The sequence below is a fragment of the Lynx canadensis genome, chromosome B3 (genome assembly GCF_007474595.2).
Source record: "Lynx canadensis isolate LIC74 chromosome B3, mLynCan4.pri.v2, whole genome shotgun sequence".
Lineage (NCBI taxonomy): Eukaryota > Metazoa > Chordata > Mammalia > Carnivora > Felidae > Lynx > Lynx canadensis.
In genome coordinates, this window is record NC_044308.2 from 84,268,128 (window position 1) to 84,288,809 (window position 20,682).

Below are 20,682 nucleotides of genomic sequence, written 5' to 3' on the forward strand. Positions count from 1 at the left end.
TATAGTTTTAAATAGAATGTGACTTATCTGAAAGTAAAATACTCATAAAGTTAGCTACCACTTGGGATGCCAAATGTAGACTGGAAAGTACTACTAATGAAAATATTTTACCTTTCTCTTAAAAGACTTTCTTATACTGAACTCTTACTAGAGTAAAAGCATGCCAAAGGGTCTGTTTCAAAATAGCTGTAGAAGGAAAACACGGAGATCCTGAAGGTTAATGTTATCTGTCTCCACATTCCCTGCCCCCGAATTGTGGGCTGTTTGTAAGTAAGCTCATGATTTGTTCTTAAACAAAAAAATAATTCTTGTGTTGGTTCAGAATGCTATTATCCTGTCACTAATAACAATTAAAAGTTACAAAGCAGGCCAATGGCAGCATAAGGAAATAAGCGGAGGTTTTCTGATTCTAAATAAAGATACTCTTCTTTTTCACTGTATTATTCGGTGCCTTACACACAAAGGATCTTTCTCTGCATAACTTCTCACTGAGCAACAGTAATACAAAGATTCAGTTTGCTGAACTGATGTGAGAAGGTCTTTGAGCTTTTTTTCTTTCCTCACCTATCTAGCATAATGTTCCAAGCTGTTGCTTAAAGTTATTTCTAGAAGGAGACAAAACATAAAATTATAGAGAAACAAAAATACTATTAAAATTCATTCCAAACTCTTTTAGGTGGAACTTAAACAGCATCTGATATGTGGTTTTCAAAAAATTGGCCTTTTTAATTGTATTTGTAAAATCTAAGTTTTCTCAAGGTATTAATTAATATCTAACATCTGCTTAGCTTCCTTCCCTCCATAGATAGAACACTGTCTGGGAGTCTCTATGACTCACATTAATTCTAATAATATCACTCCCACCAGTGATCCTTAGCAGGTTCTCTCAATTTGTAAATGGTATCACTAGAAAAGCCAAAAAAAGTCTCATTATGTTAAACTAAGATATTTCCTATCCCAACTTCTTTGGATTTAATTCTGTAACATAAGCAACCATATTAATAAGACATAGTTTTCATGTGGGTCTGCCTTATAAAAGGCAGCCCAGAGACTCCTGGGTGGTTCAGTCAGTTAAGTGTCTTGACTGTTGATTTCGGCTCGTGAGACTGAGCCCCGAGTCATGGAGCCTGTTGAGGATTTTCTCTCTCTCCCTTTCTCCCTCTCTCTGCCCTTTCCCTGCTCATGTACCTGCATGCTTCTCTCTCTCAAAATAAATTAAAAAAAAAGTCTTACAGTGAAAAAGGAACTTAGACTATGACCTATTACCAAATGGCCCATCCATCTATGCATCTCTGATATATACATATGCATACACAGACACACAGACACACAGACACACACACACACACACACACACACACACACACACACACACACGATAGTTGTTTAGTCTTTGCTTGAACGTATTCAGGGACAGAATTCCTTCCTCATGCTGAGCCAGAATCTGACTCTCTATAACATTAACTCATTTTTTCTGAGAGGAATCATCACCTTTAACGCTATACAACATTTACTGAATGAACACGTGAGGCATGCTAGACTTGGTGCTTTTCACACACTATCATTTAATCCTAAAAATCCTATAGGTGGTAACTATGATTATTTCTATTTTGTAACAAAAACAATGAAAATATGAGGTCAGAGGTTCAGTTACTTGCCTCAGTCCTACTGGCCAAAAGGTGGAGTTGGGGTTTAAATGCAAGGCTTAGTCTGAAGTCTTAATTACTATATCATAGCAAAGAAGGCAGCTGGCTAGTAACAGTTCTCCTATCACTACAATTATCTTCTCTTCTCCCCACCTCTGACCAGTTCTCCATATGATGTGGCAGCCGTATCTTTTGCCATCTGCTTGCTGTCTTCTGGACTTGTTCAACAAAACCCTTTAAATACAGCCTTGGAACTCACATTGCCAATCTAGTTCTCTAATCCATGGCTACCTTCGTTTATTCTCTTCTTCTATCACATTGTGGCAGCTAGGGCCCTGATTACTACTGCTACTGGGTGATTAATAAATTTGGAAGCGATGGTGGCAGTGGAGGCCAAAGAGTGTCTTCAATAGTCATATGTAAAGATCAAGGAAGCTGGAACAATGACAGATGGGAATGGCTGCAAATTCTAAGACATCATAATCGATTTCCAGCTGTCTCTCTGGTGAAGTATGTTTATTTGAGAGTCAATACTTCAATTAATGTGAGCATTACCAGTTGAGAGATACTATGAAAAGGTGTATTAAATTCAGTCATTTAAAAAAGGTAGTTATGAATGAAGACTGCATTTGTTTAACCCCAATACCAAGGATACCAAGTGAAAAAGAGAACTGGCACCTCTTACCCTGAACAAACTCTGATTCAACCACATTCAAGGGTAAAGAGAGATTTTTTCAGTTACAGCAATAATTCCTTTTTTTTTTTTTTTAAGTTTGTTTTGAGAGAGAGAGAGAGCACAAGGAGGGGAAGGGCAGAGACAGGGAGAGAGACAGCATCCCAAGCAGGCTCTGTACTGTCAGCATGGAGCCTGATGTGGGGCTTGAACTCATGAACTGAGATCCTGACCCGAGCCGAAACTGAGAGTCAGACTTAAACTGACTGAGCCACCCAGGGGCCCCAAGCAGTAATTCTTCAGTGTGGCCCTAAAGAGGATCTACATATGGGACTTATGTGGTCCTTAAAGGGCCTAAAGCTGTATGCTCGGTTGTATACATAAATATGTATATTTTTCCAGGAAGAAAGTTCTTAAGAGGTTCAATAATTATAGCTAATATTATTGAGCACTATGGAAATTTTTAGTGCAAGAAGGCTAAAATTAGTCTTAGTATCTGTAGTGGTTGGCAAATAACTTATGAAAAGAAGAGCAAAACATTTTTGCCCTAATAATGGCTATAAGACAGGTTAAAAAAGCATGATATGATAGGATATTACTGAAGTGTGTAAATCTGAACTTCATGTTACATCGTTAACTATTTACTCTGTTATTAAAGTGGAATTCCTTAAAACATCATTTCTAAAGGCTGTGCAATATTCCACCATTGTGTATTTATTTAACCATTCACTCCTAATGCACATTTAGATATAGCTCTAACTGTGAAAAATTAAGGACACTGCAACTGACATTTTGGCATCCATCTTCTCTTGCATTTCTGATTATTTGCTTATTGTAAATGGTTAGAACTAGAAGTACTTAAACATTTTAAAGGCTCTTGCTACATATTGTCAAATTTCTTTCCTGAAAGATAACACCAATTTACTTTAACAGAAAAGAATATGTGTTTCATTAAACCCTGCAGCAGTAAATATTACCATACAAACTTTGTTGTTTTAATTTGCATTTCCTTAATTACTGGTGAGGCTGATATCTTTTAACATGTATAATAGCTATTTCAGCATGTGTGGTAACAGTATTATGCTTGGAAAAAGATTAAAGAAAGGTGTTAGTTGCTTGACAGTAAAGTTTTTCTCAAATTACACATGTAGGTGGGAAGGGAGTGGAGAAAGAAAAGTTGCTCTAAAGGGCAACATTAATTCTTTAAAAATTTCCTACCTATATTTAACTAAATATATGAGTAAACAGAAGTCACCAAAACTGATAGTCTACGAATCAAGCCCCACTTTTTATACCTGGTCAGTATCAAGTCCTGCCATTTTTGCTTGTAAAACCTACTTCCTCTTTATTCCCACTCCAACCACCTCAGCCACAGTCATCACTTCACACTTAGATACTAGGACAAACTCATGACTAGCCCCTTGATCTTGGTTCCCCTACTATAACATACCTTGTACATCTATTTTAAACTAATCTCACTCAAACCTCACTTTCATATCACTTGCTTCCCTTACAATTTTTGGATGTCTTTCTACTTTTCAACCTATCAAATCTTATACTAGATATTTAAGGCCCTCTATATCAAGAGTCTAACCATCCTATTTTCTATCCTTATTACCCCTAACATAATTTCTGCTCAAGACAGGCAAATCTTGGGGTGCCTGGGTGGCTTGGTTGAGTGTCCGACTTCAGCTTAGGTCATGATCTCGCAGTTTACAAGTTCAGGCCTTGCCGTCCTGCTCTGTGCTTACAGCTCAGAGCCTGGAGCCTGCTTTGGACTCTGTGTCTCCCTTTCTCTCTGCCTCTACACTGCTCATACTCTTTCAAAAACAAAAGAGGCAAATCTCCCCAGTTGTTTTCCATAGTCCTTCCCATTCATACTGTTCCTTTCAACTGCATGACCTAGCTTTTTGCAATAAGGGCCTGTCCAAATTATTTCGTGGCCATGAATTGTTTCTTTTTTTATTAAAAAATTTTTTTAACATTTATTTTTTGAGAGAGAGACAGAGAGAGAGGGAGGTAGGGAGGGAGACAGGGTGTGAGTGAAGGAGCGTGAGTCCCCGACATGGGACTGGAACTCGCAAACCGCGAGATCATAACCTAAGCCCTCCAGGCACCTCTCCATGAATTCTGACCTTCAACCTCTAGCCTTAACTTATCCATACTCTTACATCTAATGACTTATAATGCATAAATACAAGGTTTTATACACACACACACACACACACACACACACACACACACATAACCTATTATTCATTCATATCATGTATTACTCTGAAGTCCCTACTGAAATTTTGAAAATTTATTGAGGGGACTTCTGGTCCCAGACAAGATGGCAACTTTCCTCACTTTCCTTTGTTCCTCCCCTCTAACTACAACTAAATACCCTGCAAATAATTCAACAGGCAATTATAAAATAGGAATTGGAAAGCTAGAAAGAAGGTGAACTGTCTAGGGGCCTTAGGACTTAAGAACAGTCACTGCAGTGAGTTCCCTGGATTTTCTTTTCATCTTCCATGTAGCCTGGACTAGGTACCAGAGAAACCAATACCAGAACCACTAACAGGCATAGGAGGAAAAAAAAAAGTATTAAGAAAAGTGTGTTATTTCTTGCCAAAGACTGGTAAAGGGGACAAACAACAGAGACCTACTGAGGAACCCTCATCCCCACTCCACACCTGGGCCAGCAGCAGACTGTCCAGTCTTCAGACCCTCTACCCAGGGGCATAAAAAAACCCAGGTCTGGCACCTCTTAGCCATCTGCTCAGTGGTGGAAAGCAAACAAGGTCCTGAATCGCTTGTCTCCTATTCTCACTATTGGAAGGCAGCTCAGCAAGACAGGGCAGCCCAATGTGTTTCCCCATGCAGGTGACACCAGCATAGATTGAACAAGAACTGCAACAGTGCTAGAGAACAAGGCAAAGTTGAAAACACTGCAAGGACACTGAAAACCAAATTGTTATCAAAAGCCCACAAAAGCAGGCCAGAACCAACAGGTTAGAACTAAGCAAGACAACAAACCGCCTATTGATAAAAAAATTTGAATAGGAACAAAAGTCTTAGCATAACATCCAAAATATCTGAGATATAATCAAAATGATCCTGGCATGATATCCAAAATATCTAGGATATGATGGAAAATCAATTATTATACAAAGAACAGAAAAAAAAAGTCTTTAACCTGTAAGGGAAGACAGATCAGGAACGCAGCAGACCTATCCAGAGAAACTTGACAGACCAGAAAGGAGTGGCAGGATATATTTAATGTGTTGAATTGGGAAAATATGCAGCCAAGAATTCTTTATCCAGCAAGGCTGTCATTCAAAATACAAACAGAGAGTTTTCCAGACACACAAAAACTAAAGGAGTTTATGAGCACTAAACCAGCCCTGCAAGAAATTTTAAGGGAGACTCTGTGGAGAAAAGACACAACAAAACAAAAAAGACCAAAAGCAACAAAGATTAAAAAGGACCAGAGAACATCACCAGAAACACTAACTCTACAGGCAACACAATGGTACTAAATTCCTATCTTTCAGTACTCACTCTAAATGTAAATGGACTAAACGCTCCAATCAAAAGACAGTGCATCAGAATGGATAACAAAACAAGACCCATCTATATGTTGCTTATAAGAGACTCATTTTAGACCTAAAGACACCTGCAGATTGAAAGAAAGGGGACAGAGATCATCTATCATGCTACCGTACTTATATCAGACAAACTAGATTTGAAAATGAAGACTGTAACAAGGGGTGAAGGGCATTATATCATAATTAAGGGGGTCTATACACCAAGAAGATCTAAAAATTGTTAATATTTATGTTCCCAATGTGGAATACCCAAATACATAAATCAATTAATCACAAACATAAAGAAACTCATTGATAATACCTTAATAGTAGGGGTCTCCAACACCCCACTTACAGCAATGGACAGATCATCGAAACACAATCAGCAAGGAAACAATGGCTTTGAATGACACACCAGACTGGATGGACTTAACAGATATATTCAGAACATTTCATCCAAAAGCAGCAGAATACACACTTCTCGAGTGCACATGGAACATTCTCCAGAATAGAATACATACTGGGACACAAATCAGCCCTCAACAAGTACAAAAAGATTGAGATCATACCTTGCAGGTTTTCAGACCACAACTCTATGAAACTCGAAATCAACCATAAGAAAAAATTTGGAAAGACCATGAATAATTGGGAGATTAAAGAACATCCTACTAGGGGTCGTATCACTTCCGCTCGAGTTCGGCGTTTCGTCTGTGACAACTCACATGGTTTCAACATGCCTATTGAGAAGTGTTATTTCTGTTCCGGGCCCATTTACCCCAGCCACGGCATGATGTTGTCTGCAACGATTGCAAGGTGTTCAGATTCTGTAAATCCAAGTGTCATAAAAACTTTAAAAAGAAGAGCAATCCTCGCAAGGTCAGGTGGATTAAAGCATTCCGTAAAGCAGCTGGTAAAGAGCTTACAGTGGATAATTCATTTGACTTTGAAAAATGTAGAAATGAACCTGTTAAAAACCAGCAAGAGCTATAGAGTAAGACTATTGATGCAATGAAGAGAGTTGAAGAGATCAAACAGAAACGCCAAGCTAAATTTATAATGAACAGACTAAAGAAAAATAAAGAATTACAGAAAGTTCAGGACATCAAAGAAGTCAAGCAAAACATTCATCTTATCCGGGCCCCTCTTGCCGGCAAAGGAAAGCAATTGGAAGAAAAACTGGTGCAGAAATGACAACAGGATGTGGACATGGAAGATATTTCTTAAGGATCTCACTATTTCTATAAGTGCATTTGAAAATCTCCTTAGGAGACCAAGAACTTCTAAATGATCTTTTATATTTTACATAAGGTCACTCAAATGAAAGGTATTTAAAAATACATCTCTTCTATGTTGCTCATTGCTGTCTGTAAAACATCAGATATTATGGATGTTAGATTGCATTTCCATTGTTAAACCTTCACTGATAGTTACATTTATGTAAATCATGCAAATTCTCTTTGTAAATACAGAAGTGAAGTGTAGGCATAAAATGTTCCTGCCATTTGGGTAATGGCACTATGCAGTATTTATGTAAGAACTAATGACAAAAATATATTTTACATATCCCTAGCCATAAATTTTCTTTGCAGTAAAATATTAATTTTACTTTATTAATATTACAGAAGGGGGCTTAAAACAAGGAACTAAAACAACCTGTATGTATGATAATTAGCCTTAAGTAATCTTTTATTTTGATTTCAGTATTTGTTTTGGTTTCTTAGAAGAGTATATGAAGCCTAATTATGTTGGGGGTGAGAGCTGAATAACTTTTTCCTGAAATGGCACTATATACTTTCCACTTTGGAGAACACTCAATTCTGAGATTCCTGATAGAACCAGATTTTTTTTTTTCCAGCTTAGCAGCGGTTTAGAAGTGGAGGAATCCCAGTGCCTTTTAGGATGTTGTGTGGTTTCATTTAAAAAGCTCCTAATTGTTTTTGGATAATAGAATTTATGGTTTTTGTGTCACAAATTATTTGGACCTAAGTTCATATTTTTTGTTTAAAAGCTACTAAAAATGTATTCATTAGCAGGAAGAAAATAACTCCCACATACTACTGAAGTAGGAAATACAATTAAAGAAAAATATATACTGAATAATGTTTTTATATTTCTACATTTTTTGCAACTTTAAGGATATTAAGTAACTCACTTTTTATATTTTTAAGGACAGAACTTAGAATAAATTATAATCTTAGGGTTATAAAATTATAAAGTAATGGCTAAATTTTTACTACAGTATTAGTGAAAAAGTGATCACTGGACAAAGTGTTCAGGACAAAGATCTGAATTCCAGTGTGATTTTTGCCCTTGTGTTCTTATTTGTTAAATATGGGTCATTGATAGACAACGTTATTGATAAAGCAATTAGGGGAAATGATATATGAACTCAAAGACATTTGTTAAATTACTTGAAGTTTGTACTCCATACTAGATTTATGTTTGTTTTAATATCAACATGTTTAAGGGGTGCCCAGGTGGCTCAGTCGGTTAAGCATCCGACTTCGGTTCAGGTCATGATCTCACAGTTCATGGGTTGAACCCTATGTCAGGCTCTGTGCTGACAGCTCAGAGCCTGGGGCCTGTTTCAGATTCTGTGTCTCCCTCTCTCTCTGCCCCTTCCCCACTCATGCTCTGTCTCCCTCTATCTCAAAAATAAATAAACATTAAAAAACAAACAAACAAAAAAAGAACATCCTACTAAAGAATGAATGGGTTAACCAAGAAGTTAAAGAGGAAATTAAAAAGCATATGGAAGCCAATGAAAATGAATGTATGACAGTCCAGATCCTTTGGGATGCAGCAAAGGAGGTCATAAGAGGGAAGTATATAGCAATCAGGCCTTCCTAGAGAAGGAAGAAAGGTCTCAAATACACAATCTAATCTTAAACCTAAAAGAGCTGGGAAAAGAACGGCAAAAAATTCTGCCCCAAACCAGCAGAAGAAACGGAATAATAAACATTACAACAGGAATCAATCTTGAAATCAAAAAACCATGGGGCACCTGGGTGGCGCAGTCGGTTAAGCGTCCAACTTCAGCCACGTCACGATCTCGCGGTCCGTGAGTTCGAGCCCCGCGTCAGGCTCTGGGCTGATGGCTCGGAGCCTGGAGCCTGTTTCCGATTCTGTGTCTCCCTCTCTCTCTGCCCCTCCCCCGTTCATGCTCTGTCTCTCTCTGTCCCAAAAATAAATAAACGTTGAAAAAAAAATTAAAAAAAAAAAAAAACCAGAAGAACTGATCAATGAAACCAGGAGCTGGTTCTTTGAAAGAATTAACAAAATTGATAAGCCCCTAGCCAGAATGACACAAACCCCTAGCCAGATTGATCAAAAAGAAAAAGGAAAGGACCCAAATAAATAAAATCATGAATGAAAGAGGAGAGATCACAACCAATACTACAGAAATACAAACAACAATAAGAGAACATTATAAACAATTATATGCCAATAAATTGGGCAATCTGGAAGACTGCCCAATGGACAAATTCCTAGAAACATATAAACTACCAAAACTGAAACAGGAAGAAATAGAAAATTTGAACAGACCCATAACCAGTGAAGAAATTGAATCAGTAATCAAAAACCTCTCAACAAACAAGAGTCCAGGCCTGGATAGCTTTCCAGGGGAATTCCACCAAACATTTAAAGAGTTAACACATATTCTTTTGAAACTATTCCAAAAAATAGAAATGGAAGGAAAACTTCCAAACTCATTCTACGAGGCCAGCATTACTGCGATTCCAAAACCAGACAAAGAACCCACTAAAAAGGAGAACTACAGAAATTTCCCTGATGAACATGGATGCAAAAATTCTCAACAAGATACTAGCAAACCAGATCTAACAATACATTAAAAGAATTATTCACCACGATCAAGTGGGATTTATTCCTGGGACGCAGAACTGGTTCAATATTTGCAAATCAATCAATGTGATACATCACATTAATGAAAGAAAGGATAAGAACCACACATTCCTCTCAATAGGTGCAGAAAAAGCATTTGACAAAATATAGCATCCTTTTTTTTTTAATGTTTATTTTTGAGAGAGAGATAGAGCACGCGCTCACAAAAGTGGGGGAGGGGCAGAGACAGGCAGACACATAGAATCCCCACCAGGCTCCAGGCTCTGAGCTGTCAGCAAAGAGCTTGACATGGGGCTCAAACTCATGAACAGCAAGATCATGACCTGAGCTGAAGTTGGATGCTTACCTGACTGAGCTACTCAGGCGCCCCTAATCCTTCTTTGATAAAAATCCTTAAGAAAGTAGATATAGAAGTAACATATCTCAAGATCATAAAGGCCATATAAGAAAGACTCACTGCTAATATTATCCTCAATGGGGAAAACCTGAAAGATAAGCCCCTAAGGTCAGGAACATGACAGGGATGTCCACTCTCATCACTATTATTTATTCAACATAGTGTTGGAAGTCCTAGCCTCAGCAATCAGACAACAAAAAGAAAAGGCATCCAACTCGGCAAGGAGGATTTTTTTTATAATCAAGGTACAGAAATCGCATGCATTTCTTTTTTTTAAATATATTTCTTATTTAAATGTAAATACAGCCACAGAAGCACATTAATTTTTGTAAATGTGAAAACTCTCTTTAGCTCTAATACCTGTAATCTCAATTTAATGTGTCCACCTTTGACTGTACCTGGTTATGTTTTCTTAATTTTTTTTAATGTTTATTTATTTTTGAGACAGAGAGACAGAGCATGAACAGGGGAGGGGCAGAGAGACAGGGAGACACAGAATCTGAAGCAGGCTCCAGACTCCGAGCTGTCAGCACAGAGCCCAACGCGCAGCTCGAACTCACAGAACTCACAGAACTCACAGACCATGAGATCGTGACCTGAGCTGAAGTAGGAGGGTTAACTGATTGAGCCACCCAGGGGCCCCCATATGCATTTCTATACACCAATAATGAAGCAGCAGAAAGAGAAATCAAGGAATTGATCCCATTTACAATTGCACCAAAACAATACCTAGGAATAAATCTAACCACAGAAGTGAAAAATCTATACACTGAAAACTATAGAAAGCTTATGAAAGAAATTGAGTAAGACACAAAAAAAAAATGGAAAAACATTCCATGCTCATGGATTGGAAGAACAAATATTGTTAAAATGTTGATACTACCCAAAGCAATCTACATATTCAATGCAATCCCTATCAAAATAACACTAGCATTCTTCACAGAGCTTGAACAAACAATCCTAAAATTTGATGGAATCAGAAAAGTCCCTGAATAGCCAAAGTAATGATGAAAAAGAAAACCAAAGCTGAAGGCATCACAATTCAGGACTTCAAGCTGTATTACAAAGTTGTAATCATCAACACAGTTTATGGTAGTGGCACAAAAAGACACACAGATCAATGGAAGAGAATAGAGAACCCAGAAATGGACCCACAAATGCATGGCAAACTCATCTTTGACAAAGCAGGAAAGAACATCCAGTGGAAAAAAGACACCCTCTTCAGCCAGCAGAGTTGGGAAAACTACACAGCAACATGCAGAAGAATGAACCTGGACCGGTCTTTTACACCATACACAAAAATAAATTCAAAATGAATGAAAGACCTAAATGTGAGACAGGAAGCCATCAAAACCCTAGAGGAGAAAGCAGACAACAATCTCTTTGACCTCAGCTACAGCAAATTCTTACTTGAAATGTCTCTGGAGGCAAGGGAAACAAAAGCAAAAATGAACTACTAGGACCTCATCAAGATAAAAAGCTTCTGCACAGTGAAAGAAACAATCAGCAAATTTAAAAGGCAACTGATGGAATGGGAGAAGATATTTGCAAATGACATATCAGATAAAGGGTTAGTATCCAAAATCTATAAAGAATTTATCGAACTCAACACCCAAAAAACAACTAATCCACTGAAGAAATGGGCAGAAGATATGAATAGACACTTTTCCACAGAAGACATCCTGATGGCAAACAGACACACGAAAAGGTGCTCAACATCACTCATCATCAGGGAAATACTAATCAAAACCACATTGAGATACCACCTCACACCTGTCTGAATGGCTAAGGTTAACAACTCCGGCAACAGATGTTGGTGAGGATGCAGAGAAAGAGTATCTTTTTTGCACTGCTAGTGGGAATGCAAACTGGTATAGCCACTCTGGAAAAAAGTATGGGGGTTCCTCAAAAAATTACCCTATGACCCAGCAAATGCACTACTAGGTATTTAGCCAAAGGATTCAAAAATGCTGATTCGAAGGGTCACATGCACCTCAATGTTTATAGCAGCACTATAGACAATAGCCAAAGTATGGAAAGCGCCCAAATATCCACCAACTGATAAATGGATAAAGAAGATGTGGTGTATACACAATGGAATATTACTTGGCGATCAAAAAGAATGAAATCTTACCATTTGCAACAACGTGGATGGAATTAGAATGTATTATGCTAAGCAAAATAAGTCAGCCAGAGAAAAGCAAAAAAAAAAATCATATATTCCATATATTCCACTCATATGTGGAATTTAAGAAACAAAACAGATAAACATAGGGTAAGGGAAGCAAATAAGATAAAAACAAAGAGGGAGACAAACCAAGAGACTCTTAAATACATGAACAAACTGTGGGTTGCTGGTGGGGTGTTGGGTGGGTGAATGGGCTAAATGGGCAAGGGGCATTAAGGAGGGCACTTGTTGGGATGAGCACTGGGTGTTATATGTAAGTGATGAATCACTAAATTCTACTCCTAAAATCATTATTACATTATATGTTAACTAACTTGGATTTAAATTTAAAAATAAGTAAATGAATAAAAATAAAATAAAAACTCTTAAGAGGATGAACAAATTACAGACTTGGAGAAAATACTTGCAAACCACATATATGTTCACAAAGGGCTTATACCTAGAATACATTAAGAACTCTCAAGATGACAGTATAGAAAAAATACAATTAAAATTGGGCAAAAGACACAAACAGATATTTCACCAAAGACGATATTGAAATGGCAAATAAACACATGAGCAGATGTTCAACAACCTAATGATATATCACTCAAATAACAGAATGGCTAACATAAAAAATATTGATAGGAGTTCCTGAGTGGCTCAGTCAGTTAAGTGTCTTGAGTCTTGATTTTGACTCAGGTCAGGATCTCATGGTTTGTGAGACTGAGCCCTGTGTTAGGCTCCACACTGATAGCCTCTGCCCCTGTCTCTACTTGCCCCCCCTCTCTCTCTCGCTCTCTAAATATATAAATAAACATTAAAAAAAAAAATACTGACTGGGGCACTTGGGTGGCTCAGTCGGTAAAAGTGTTTGACTTCGGCTCAGGTCATGATCTCCCAGTCTGTGAGTTCCAGTGCAGCGTCAGTCTCTGTGCTGACAGCGCGGATCCTGGAGCCTGCTTCAGCTTCTGTGTCTCCCTCTCTCTCTCTGCCTCTCCCCCACTCACACTCTGTGTGTCTCGCTCTCAAAAATAAGTAAGTATTAAAAGAAAGAAAAAAACCACTAATAGCAAATGCTGGTGAGGATGCAGAGAAATCGGATTACAGTATGTTTGTATTAACATAAAAATAGCCACTCTGGAAAACAGTTTGACAGTTTCTATAAAACTAAAAATGCACTTACCATATGACCCAGCAATTGCACTCTTGAATATTATCACAGAGAAATGAAAACTTATGTTAACACAAAAATCTACACATGAATGTTCACAGCAATATTATTTGTAAGAAAGGCTTGACTGGAGTGGGCATTTCAGATGGCTTCTTTACTCCTATGTCTGGTGTCTAGGCAAGGATGGCAAGAACAGTTACAGCCTGGTTGAGCATCTTGCTGTCCATAGGCTAGCTGGGGATTCCTGATAGTTTGATAATCTCAAGGTAGTCAGACTACACATATGATGGTTACCTTCTCCCAGACCAAGCATTCCAAGAGAAAGAAAGTAGAAGTTGCCAGTTTCTTAAGTCCTGGATCTGAAACTGACATAGTGTCACTTCTGCCATATTCTATGGGCCAAAGCTGTAACAGAGCCCATTCAGATTTCAAGGTAGAGAATATAGATCAGACCTCTCATGGAATGAGGATCAAAGAATTTGTGGCCATTTTGTAAAAAGTTTTATAGAAGAATTTGTACAAATAAACTATACATATTTCAAGTGTATAATTATATAAACTTTGTCATATGGATACAGTCATGAAATTATCTCTACAATCAAGGTAGTGGACATATCTGTTACCCCCAAATGTTTCCTTTTGCCCATCTGTAATCCTTCTCCAATCCCTCCACTCACTCAGTTGCCAGAGATGTATTTTCTATCACTATAGATCAGGCTGCGTTTTCTAGTTATAAATCAATGAAATCATGCTGTATACAGTCTTTTTTAGTATGGTTGCTTTCACTCAGTATAATTTATTCACGTTGTTGGGCAAATACTTCTTTCCATTTATTTGCTAAGTAGTATTCCATTATAAAAATATACCACAATTTGCTCATCCATTCACCCATTCCTAATTGAAATGCCTCCCTCCTTCACTTGTTCTTGAGATACTGTACTGACTAGAAGCTGTATTATGATGCTGGATAGTTGCGATGAGTGCACATCTTTGTCATTTCTGATCTTAGGGGAAAGAACTCAGTCTTTTCACTTTTAAGAATGATGTTAGCTGTAGATTTTTCATACATGTCCTTTATCAGGTTGAGAATGTTCCCTTCTACTCCCAGTTTGATGAGAGTTATTATCAGGAAGAGGTGTTGGATGTTGTCAAATGCTCTTCCTGATCTATTGAGGTAATAATATAGTTTTTCTTTTTACTGAATATGGTGAATTACATTGATTTTATAATGTTTTACTCATTTATTTTTAAAAGTGTTTATTTATTGTGAGAGAGGAAAGAGAACATACGAACAGGGGAGGGGCAGTGAGAGAGGGAGAGAGAGAATCCCAAGCAGGCTTTATGCTGTCAGTATGGAGTCTGATGCAGGGCTTGATCTCCTGAACCCTGAGATTGTGACCGGAGCCAAAATTAAGAGTCAGACACTTAACTGAATGAGCCACCCAGGTGCCCCTGATTTTATAATGTTAAACCAACAGTGCATTCTTGGGATAAACCCAGTTGTTCATGATGTATTATCCTTTTATATATCCTGCTCATTTAAAAAAAAAATCTTTTTTTTTTACATTTATTTTTGATAGAGAGAGAGCACAAGTGGGGGAGGGGCAGAGAGAGGGGGAGACACAGAATCTGAAGCAGGCACCAGGCTCCACGCTGTCAGCACAGAGACCAACGCGGGGCTCAAACTCACAAACCGCGAGATCATGATCTGAGCCGAAGTCCGACCCTTAACCGATTGAGCCACCCAGGAGCCCCTATCCTGCTCATTTTATACACAACAATATATTAAAATACAAAAGTACTTTATTCTCTCTTTTTAAAAAATGTTTTATTGGGGTGCCTGGGTGGCGCAGTCGGTTAAGTGTCCGACTTCAGCCAGGTCACGATCTCGCGGTCCGTGAGTTCGAGCCCCGCGTCAGGCTCTGGGCTGATGGCTCGGAGCCTGGAGCCTGTTTCCGATTCTGTGTCTCCCTCTCTCTCTGCCCCTCCCCCGTTCATGCTCTGTCTCTCTCTGTCCCAAAAATAAATAAACGTTGAAAAAAAAAATAAAAAAAAATTTATTTTGAAAGAGAGAGTACATGTGCATGCACGTGGGGGAGGGGCAGAGAGAGAGAATCCCAAGCAGGCTCTGTGCTATGAGCACAGAGCCTGAGACATAACTCGGTCTCATGAATCAAATTGTGAGATCATGACCTGAGCCAAAATCAAGAGTCAGACGCTTAACCGACCCAGACACCCAGATGCCCCAAAAGTGTAATTCTTTTTATTTGATAGAAAATTTTTAAGAGGTACCAATTTAAGAGAGGTACCAATTTGCTTAGTATACCTTGTTAGTTTTTGAAAAAACAATCTATTTTTGTTACCTCATGTTCTTGGTAACTTTCATTAATTCATATGGTTTCAATGAAGATTAGAATATCTTTGTTATGATACTTCCTCAGTGGTAATGCAATATGGAACTGAAGCGGTATACTGTCTGACAAATGTAACTAGAAACCAGATTTTGCTTTTTAGATTTGTGGGAATTTCAAAGAATTTCTAACAGCTCTGTAGCTGCTGCTCACAAACAGGTCCACTTACGGTCAGTGAAGATATACCTAAAATATAGGATACAGTGAAGCTTCTAAAAGCTTCTAGTCATCTACTGTTATCTTCTTTAAGCATTAAATATTTTTTGATGATTTTAATTTTCTTAGAGCAAACCCTAATTTTCTACCCTTTGTAATCTGATTCTTAATAGAAACTCTTTTGGGCAGTGTGTTTGACTTCCTCATTTGTATTTGCATATCCAAGAAAAATTCGGTGGCTTCAGAATAGCATATGTTAACATACAGTTGTTCCAATGTACTTTTTAAAAATATGCTTATTGGGGGTCCCACTTGCAGTTCTGGCTCTAAGCTCTCCTCACTTAATGGATTGCAGTCACTCTCCTACACTTTGAAATCTAGATCAAGAGCCCATTTTATATATATACAGGAAATAGAAGAGAACAGATGTTCTGCCACAAGATCAGAATCAATTAGCTGAGGTCCTGCTGTATTTTTTACTTCATTCATTCATTCATTTTGGGAGACGGTATCTTTGTGTGCTTTGCCCTTCAGACTTGGTGTATCCTTCCTACGTTGGTATTCATTTGTTTCCTAGATCTTTGGCCTAAGCTGTACCAAGGTAAAATGTAGGCTCCCATCTATTTTTTCTACATCTTCAGTTTATCAGGCATTGACATGTGCTTGGCTCTGCCCTGGTCCACGCTTCTAGTTCTACCAGCCTGATCCTAAATGACTCCAGGTGTTGGTGTGATAATCCCACTATTCCTTCAGAGATCAAGAATATTATTCTGGGGTGCCTGGGTGGCTCAGTCCGTAAAGTGTCTGATTTCAGCTCAGGTCATGGTCTCATGGTTTGTGGGTTCGAGCTCTGCATCGGGCTCTCTGCTATTAGTGCAGAGCCCGCTTCAGATCCTCTGTCCCCCTCTTTCTCTGCCTCTCCCCTGCTCGTTCTCTTTCTCTCTCAAAAATAAATAAACATTAAAAAAGATTATCCTTCCTTTTGTGTATCTAAAATGATTATGATTTTACCTGTTAGCAACATGTTTTTCAGTTTCTTTTTTTTTTTATTTTTTATTTTTTATTTTTTTTTCGACGTTTATTTATTTTTGGGACAGAGAGAGACAGAGCATGAACGGGCGAGGGGCAGAGAGAGAGGGAGACACAGAATCGGAAACAGGCTCCAGGCTCTGAGCCATCAGCCCAGAGCCCGACGCGGGGCTCGAACTCACGGACCGCAAGATCGTGACCTGGCTGAAGTCGGACACTTAACCGACTGCGCCACCCAGGCGCCCCTGTTTTTCAGTTTCAATAAGCATTGCAAAACTCAAAACCAAAGCCATACTCAATACCTACTATTGTCTCTTGCTATTTCATTAAATAGTATAAAAATTCAAGGAGATTTATACTTATTAAATGTCTAAGAAAATGTCATACAAATAAGATATTATGCAAGTGACTTAATGCTAGAGATAAAAGATAATTTTTTTTCCTAGAAGAAGGAAATTAGTTAGGAAAATAAAAAAATGGTTGACTGGAAGAATCTTTTGTGCTCTGTTTAGAGTCACTTCATAAAAAAGTATACTAAGAATTTCAGCTTGGGAAGATGAGAAAGTTCTGGAGACAGATGTGATGGTTGTACAACGTAAATGTATGTAATGTCACTGAACTGTATACTTAAAAATAGCTTAAAATAGTAAATTTTATGTTATGTATATTTTACCACCTAAAAAAGGTATACTAATAAGTTGCTTTTCAAGATTTATGTTAAAACACTCCATTTAAAGCAAAGTGACACCCTCATTTCTTACAATATTCATGTTAATAAACATTCTCAGAAATTCACTGTCGTTTTCTAAATCATTTAATAAATTGCATGAGCTCTCTGACTACAGGATCTGCTGGAGAAAGGCACAAAAAGAGCTTTTAAAAAAGTAAAAATGTACTCTAAAGTCAGTGATCTTGGGTCTTCTTGTTTACAAAATTATCACCCAAGACATGCTTACAGGTTTTCCTGATTTTGAAAAATGGGGCTCTCAACTGATGTCTCTAAAACTGGAAATTTAGATTACAAATGATTCCACAAAACTGAAATCTTGAGGATAAGAATATTTTAGTAACTGTGCAATTGCCAGAACCAGGCAGTAGGTGGCATTTTTGTAGGCACTTAGGGCTTTTGGAATAAAAGATCTTGTGCTGAGGAATGCAGAAAAAAACAAACGGAAACTACTATGGTTTTTATAATCAATCGGGATATGATAAATAAAACTAGCAATACAAAATTTAAATAAGGAGACTCAGCATATTTTGACTCAGCAATTCCTATCTTGAATCTACCTGTCTGGTTTTCTCCACTTTCTAAAAGGCTAACTCTATCAGTTTTCCAAGTTAATTTCATTTTGGCCTCTCATCTAAAATGATCCCCCCAAATGTGTAATAATAATAAAAATACCCAATCCTACTGATTGACTAATAACATCACAAAGAAAGAGAGTTCTAGGAAAAAGTTAAGTTTGGAAGTTATCAGCACACATGAATATTTCAAATCATGAGTCTGGATGAAAATAAACATGGGAATCAATGTTTAGAGGTATAAAGGTAGCATGGTTTTTTGGCATTGTTCTAAAACAAGGAATATCCTGTTATCTTGTGCTTTCACCAGGCTTCACTTTGCCAAAGCAGTAACCATTCTTCAATAAATGGACCTAATTGCCACATTTCCTCGATTCTAAGTTGTCCTTTTTTGTATTATTAATTTTATTAACAGCTTAAAATCAAAGTCGTCACCCCCCAATCTCTCCCTTACCTCACCCTGGAAAACTGCTATTAAATTGATGGTCCATTTTACAACTGAGAAAATAAATGCACTAGCTACAGGTGACTTTGCTTGTAGGGTAAAACTTTCCTGCCCCACAGACTGAAACACCTTTTGCAAAGTGCTTTTTCAGGTAGTAACTAACCTTACTGGTAGTCACAAATTCGTGGGAGTAATGGCGGTGGGGAGGGCAAAACCCTCCAGCCCTTCTCTTCCCTCAGAAAAGGATTAGGCACAAGGAGCCTCTAGGTGGCTTGTCTGAAGTCTGCAGCACCATCACAAACAACCCAGAGCCAGGTCTTCCTGCACCCAATTCCAAACTGGACTCTGAACCTGCTAAGGTTTGAAATGTGCCCCCCGTCAACCTCTCCTATAGAGAGGAGCTGAGACCGGCACAGCGACCCCTAGGAGGCTTTCGGCCTCATGCTGTCTTAGGTCCCCAAGGTCAACACCTATAGTATATCTTTGCCCCAACCACTTGCGTCTGGCTCTGGTCGCTTACGGGTAGTTCTCATCCACTCGAGCAGCGCTGGGAGGTCTGCCGGAGCCACCGTACGTAGCAGCTGCATTATCGCTTGCCGCGCGGAGCGGAATTCCATCTTGGAGCAGAAAACAGCGTCGGGGAAGGTTCGCAATGCGCACGCGCAAGCAGAGAGCGGTCTCCACTCCAGATCCGACACGGCGGAACCCGCCTCACCGGGCTGCGAAATCCCTAAGCCCCGCCCCTTGTTGGTGTTCACACGTGCGCCTGGGGACGAAACCCTACTTTGAATTGCATCTCTCATGATTCTCCTTTCAGCTGGCAGTGCACTGCCCAGTCACTTTGTAAGGTGACTTCTCGAGGCCGGATTTCCTGAGATCGCATCCCTAGAGAACATCCTGTACTGCCACTTTGCTGCCGCAGTGATTGGGCAATAGGAAACGGAATGTCCCAAAGCCAGTCGAAGCAAAGAAACATCGCAGTAAACCCTTTCAGCGAAAGCACTGAAAGTACGCGGCAGGTGCCCCGGAAGCGGAAGTGTATCCTTTTCATAAGAGGCTGGACTACGCCGAGTGGTGACGTTTCCTCATTGGGCGGAAGGTTCGGTGGCAATCGTCGGTCTTCCAGCTGGTGGGAGTTGGCGTCGCGGTGCTGGGCGCTGGAGCCCTAGTTTGTATAGTTTGGGAAGTCGGGCTGTGGGATCGCATCTGTCTGTCTGATCCCTGCTTTTCTTGGTTTCCTCCCACGTTGCGGGGGCCTCGCGAAGGAATCCCCGGCCCCTTTGGGCCACAGCGGTAGCGGTGCCTTTTGCGGTAAGTGTCTTGCTTTTTCCCGCCCCCGACCACGGACTGGCAGCTAGGGGCAGCCTCAGCCCTGCTTGGGGGCTAGAGACTCCAGAGGGAGTCGGCTTCTCTGGCCACCGACTCTCGTCACCGAGATTGAGGTGCACTGGCCCTTTTTCATCTCGTGTGCCCCGTCAGAAGTTTTATTAAAGGATGCACTGTGACCCTTTTAAGTTGTCTTCAGATTTACCCGAGCCAAATTAGATGTAGGCAATTACAGGCCTGGCTCTTTGCTTTGCTCTCTTGATCAATAATTTAGATGTGGCTACTTCTCCGAAAACCTTTTGACGTGTACGAGATTTCATTTTTCCGTGTCCGTTGTGCTCGACACATTGTTCTGCATATAGTAGGCGTTCAATAAACAATACGGGATATCAGTTCAATGCCAATGGTGACTTCAGATATACTGATGGCTCTTTCTGTACATTTGACACTTTATTTAAACTCTTTCCCCTATTGTCTTTCTTGATGCTATTCTCACCTAGTTCTTTCATATGCTTAA

General features: G+C 39.0%; 2 protein-coding genes and 1 pseudogene across 4 annotated transcripts in view; 2 read left to right on the forward strand and 1 right to left on the reverse strand.

Moving 5' to 3' along the window:
- The window catches only part of LOC115516367, a 42,108-nt gene extending 22,218 nt beyond the window's left edge, over positions 1-19,890 (reverse strand). Inside the window, exon 1 of the mRNA XM_030318938.1 lies at positions 19,360-19,890. Coding sequence (XP_030174798.1) covers positions 19,360-19,642 — 283 coding nt within the window. The 5' untranslated portion in view covers positions 19,643-19,890. The remainder of the gene's footprint in view (positions 1-19,359) is intronic.
- Positions 6,628-7,231, forward strand: LOC115516369 (annotated as a pseudogene).
- A 23-nt stretch (positions 19,891-19,913) lies between the features above and the next one.
- Positions 19,914-20,682, forward strand: part of SRP54 (signal recognition particle 54) — a 39,966-nt gene continuing 39,197 nt past the window's right edge. The window contains exon 1 of one of the 3 annotated variants that reach the window (XM_030318931.2): positions 19,914-20,150. The gene's annotated coding sequence lies outside the window, so the exon portion shown is untranslated. The remainder of the gene's footprint in view (positions 20,151-20,682) is intronic. The other 2 variants (XM_030318930.2, XM_030318932.1) reach the window with 2 other exon arrangements.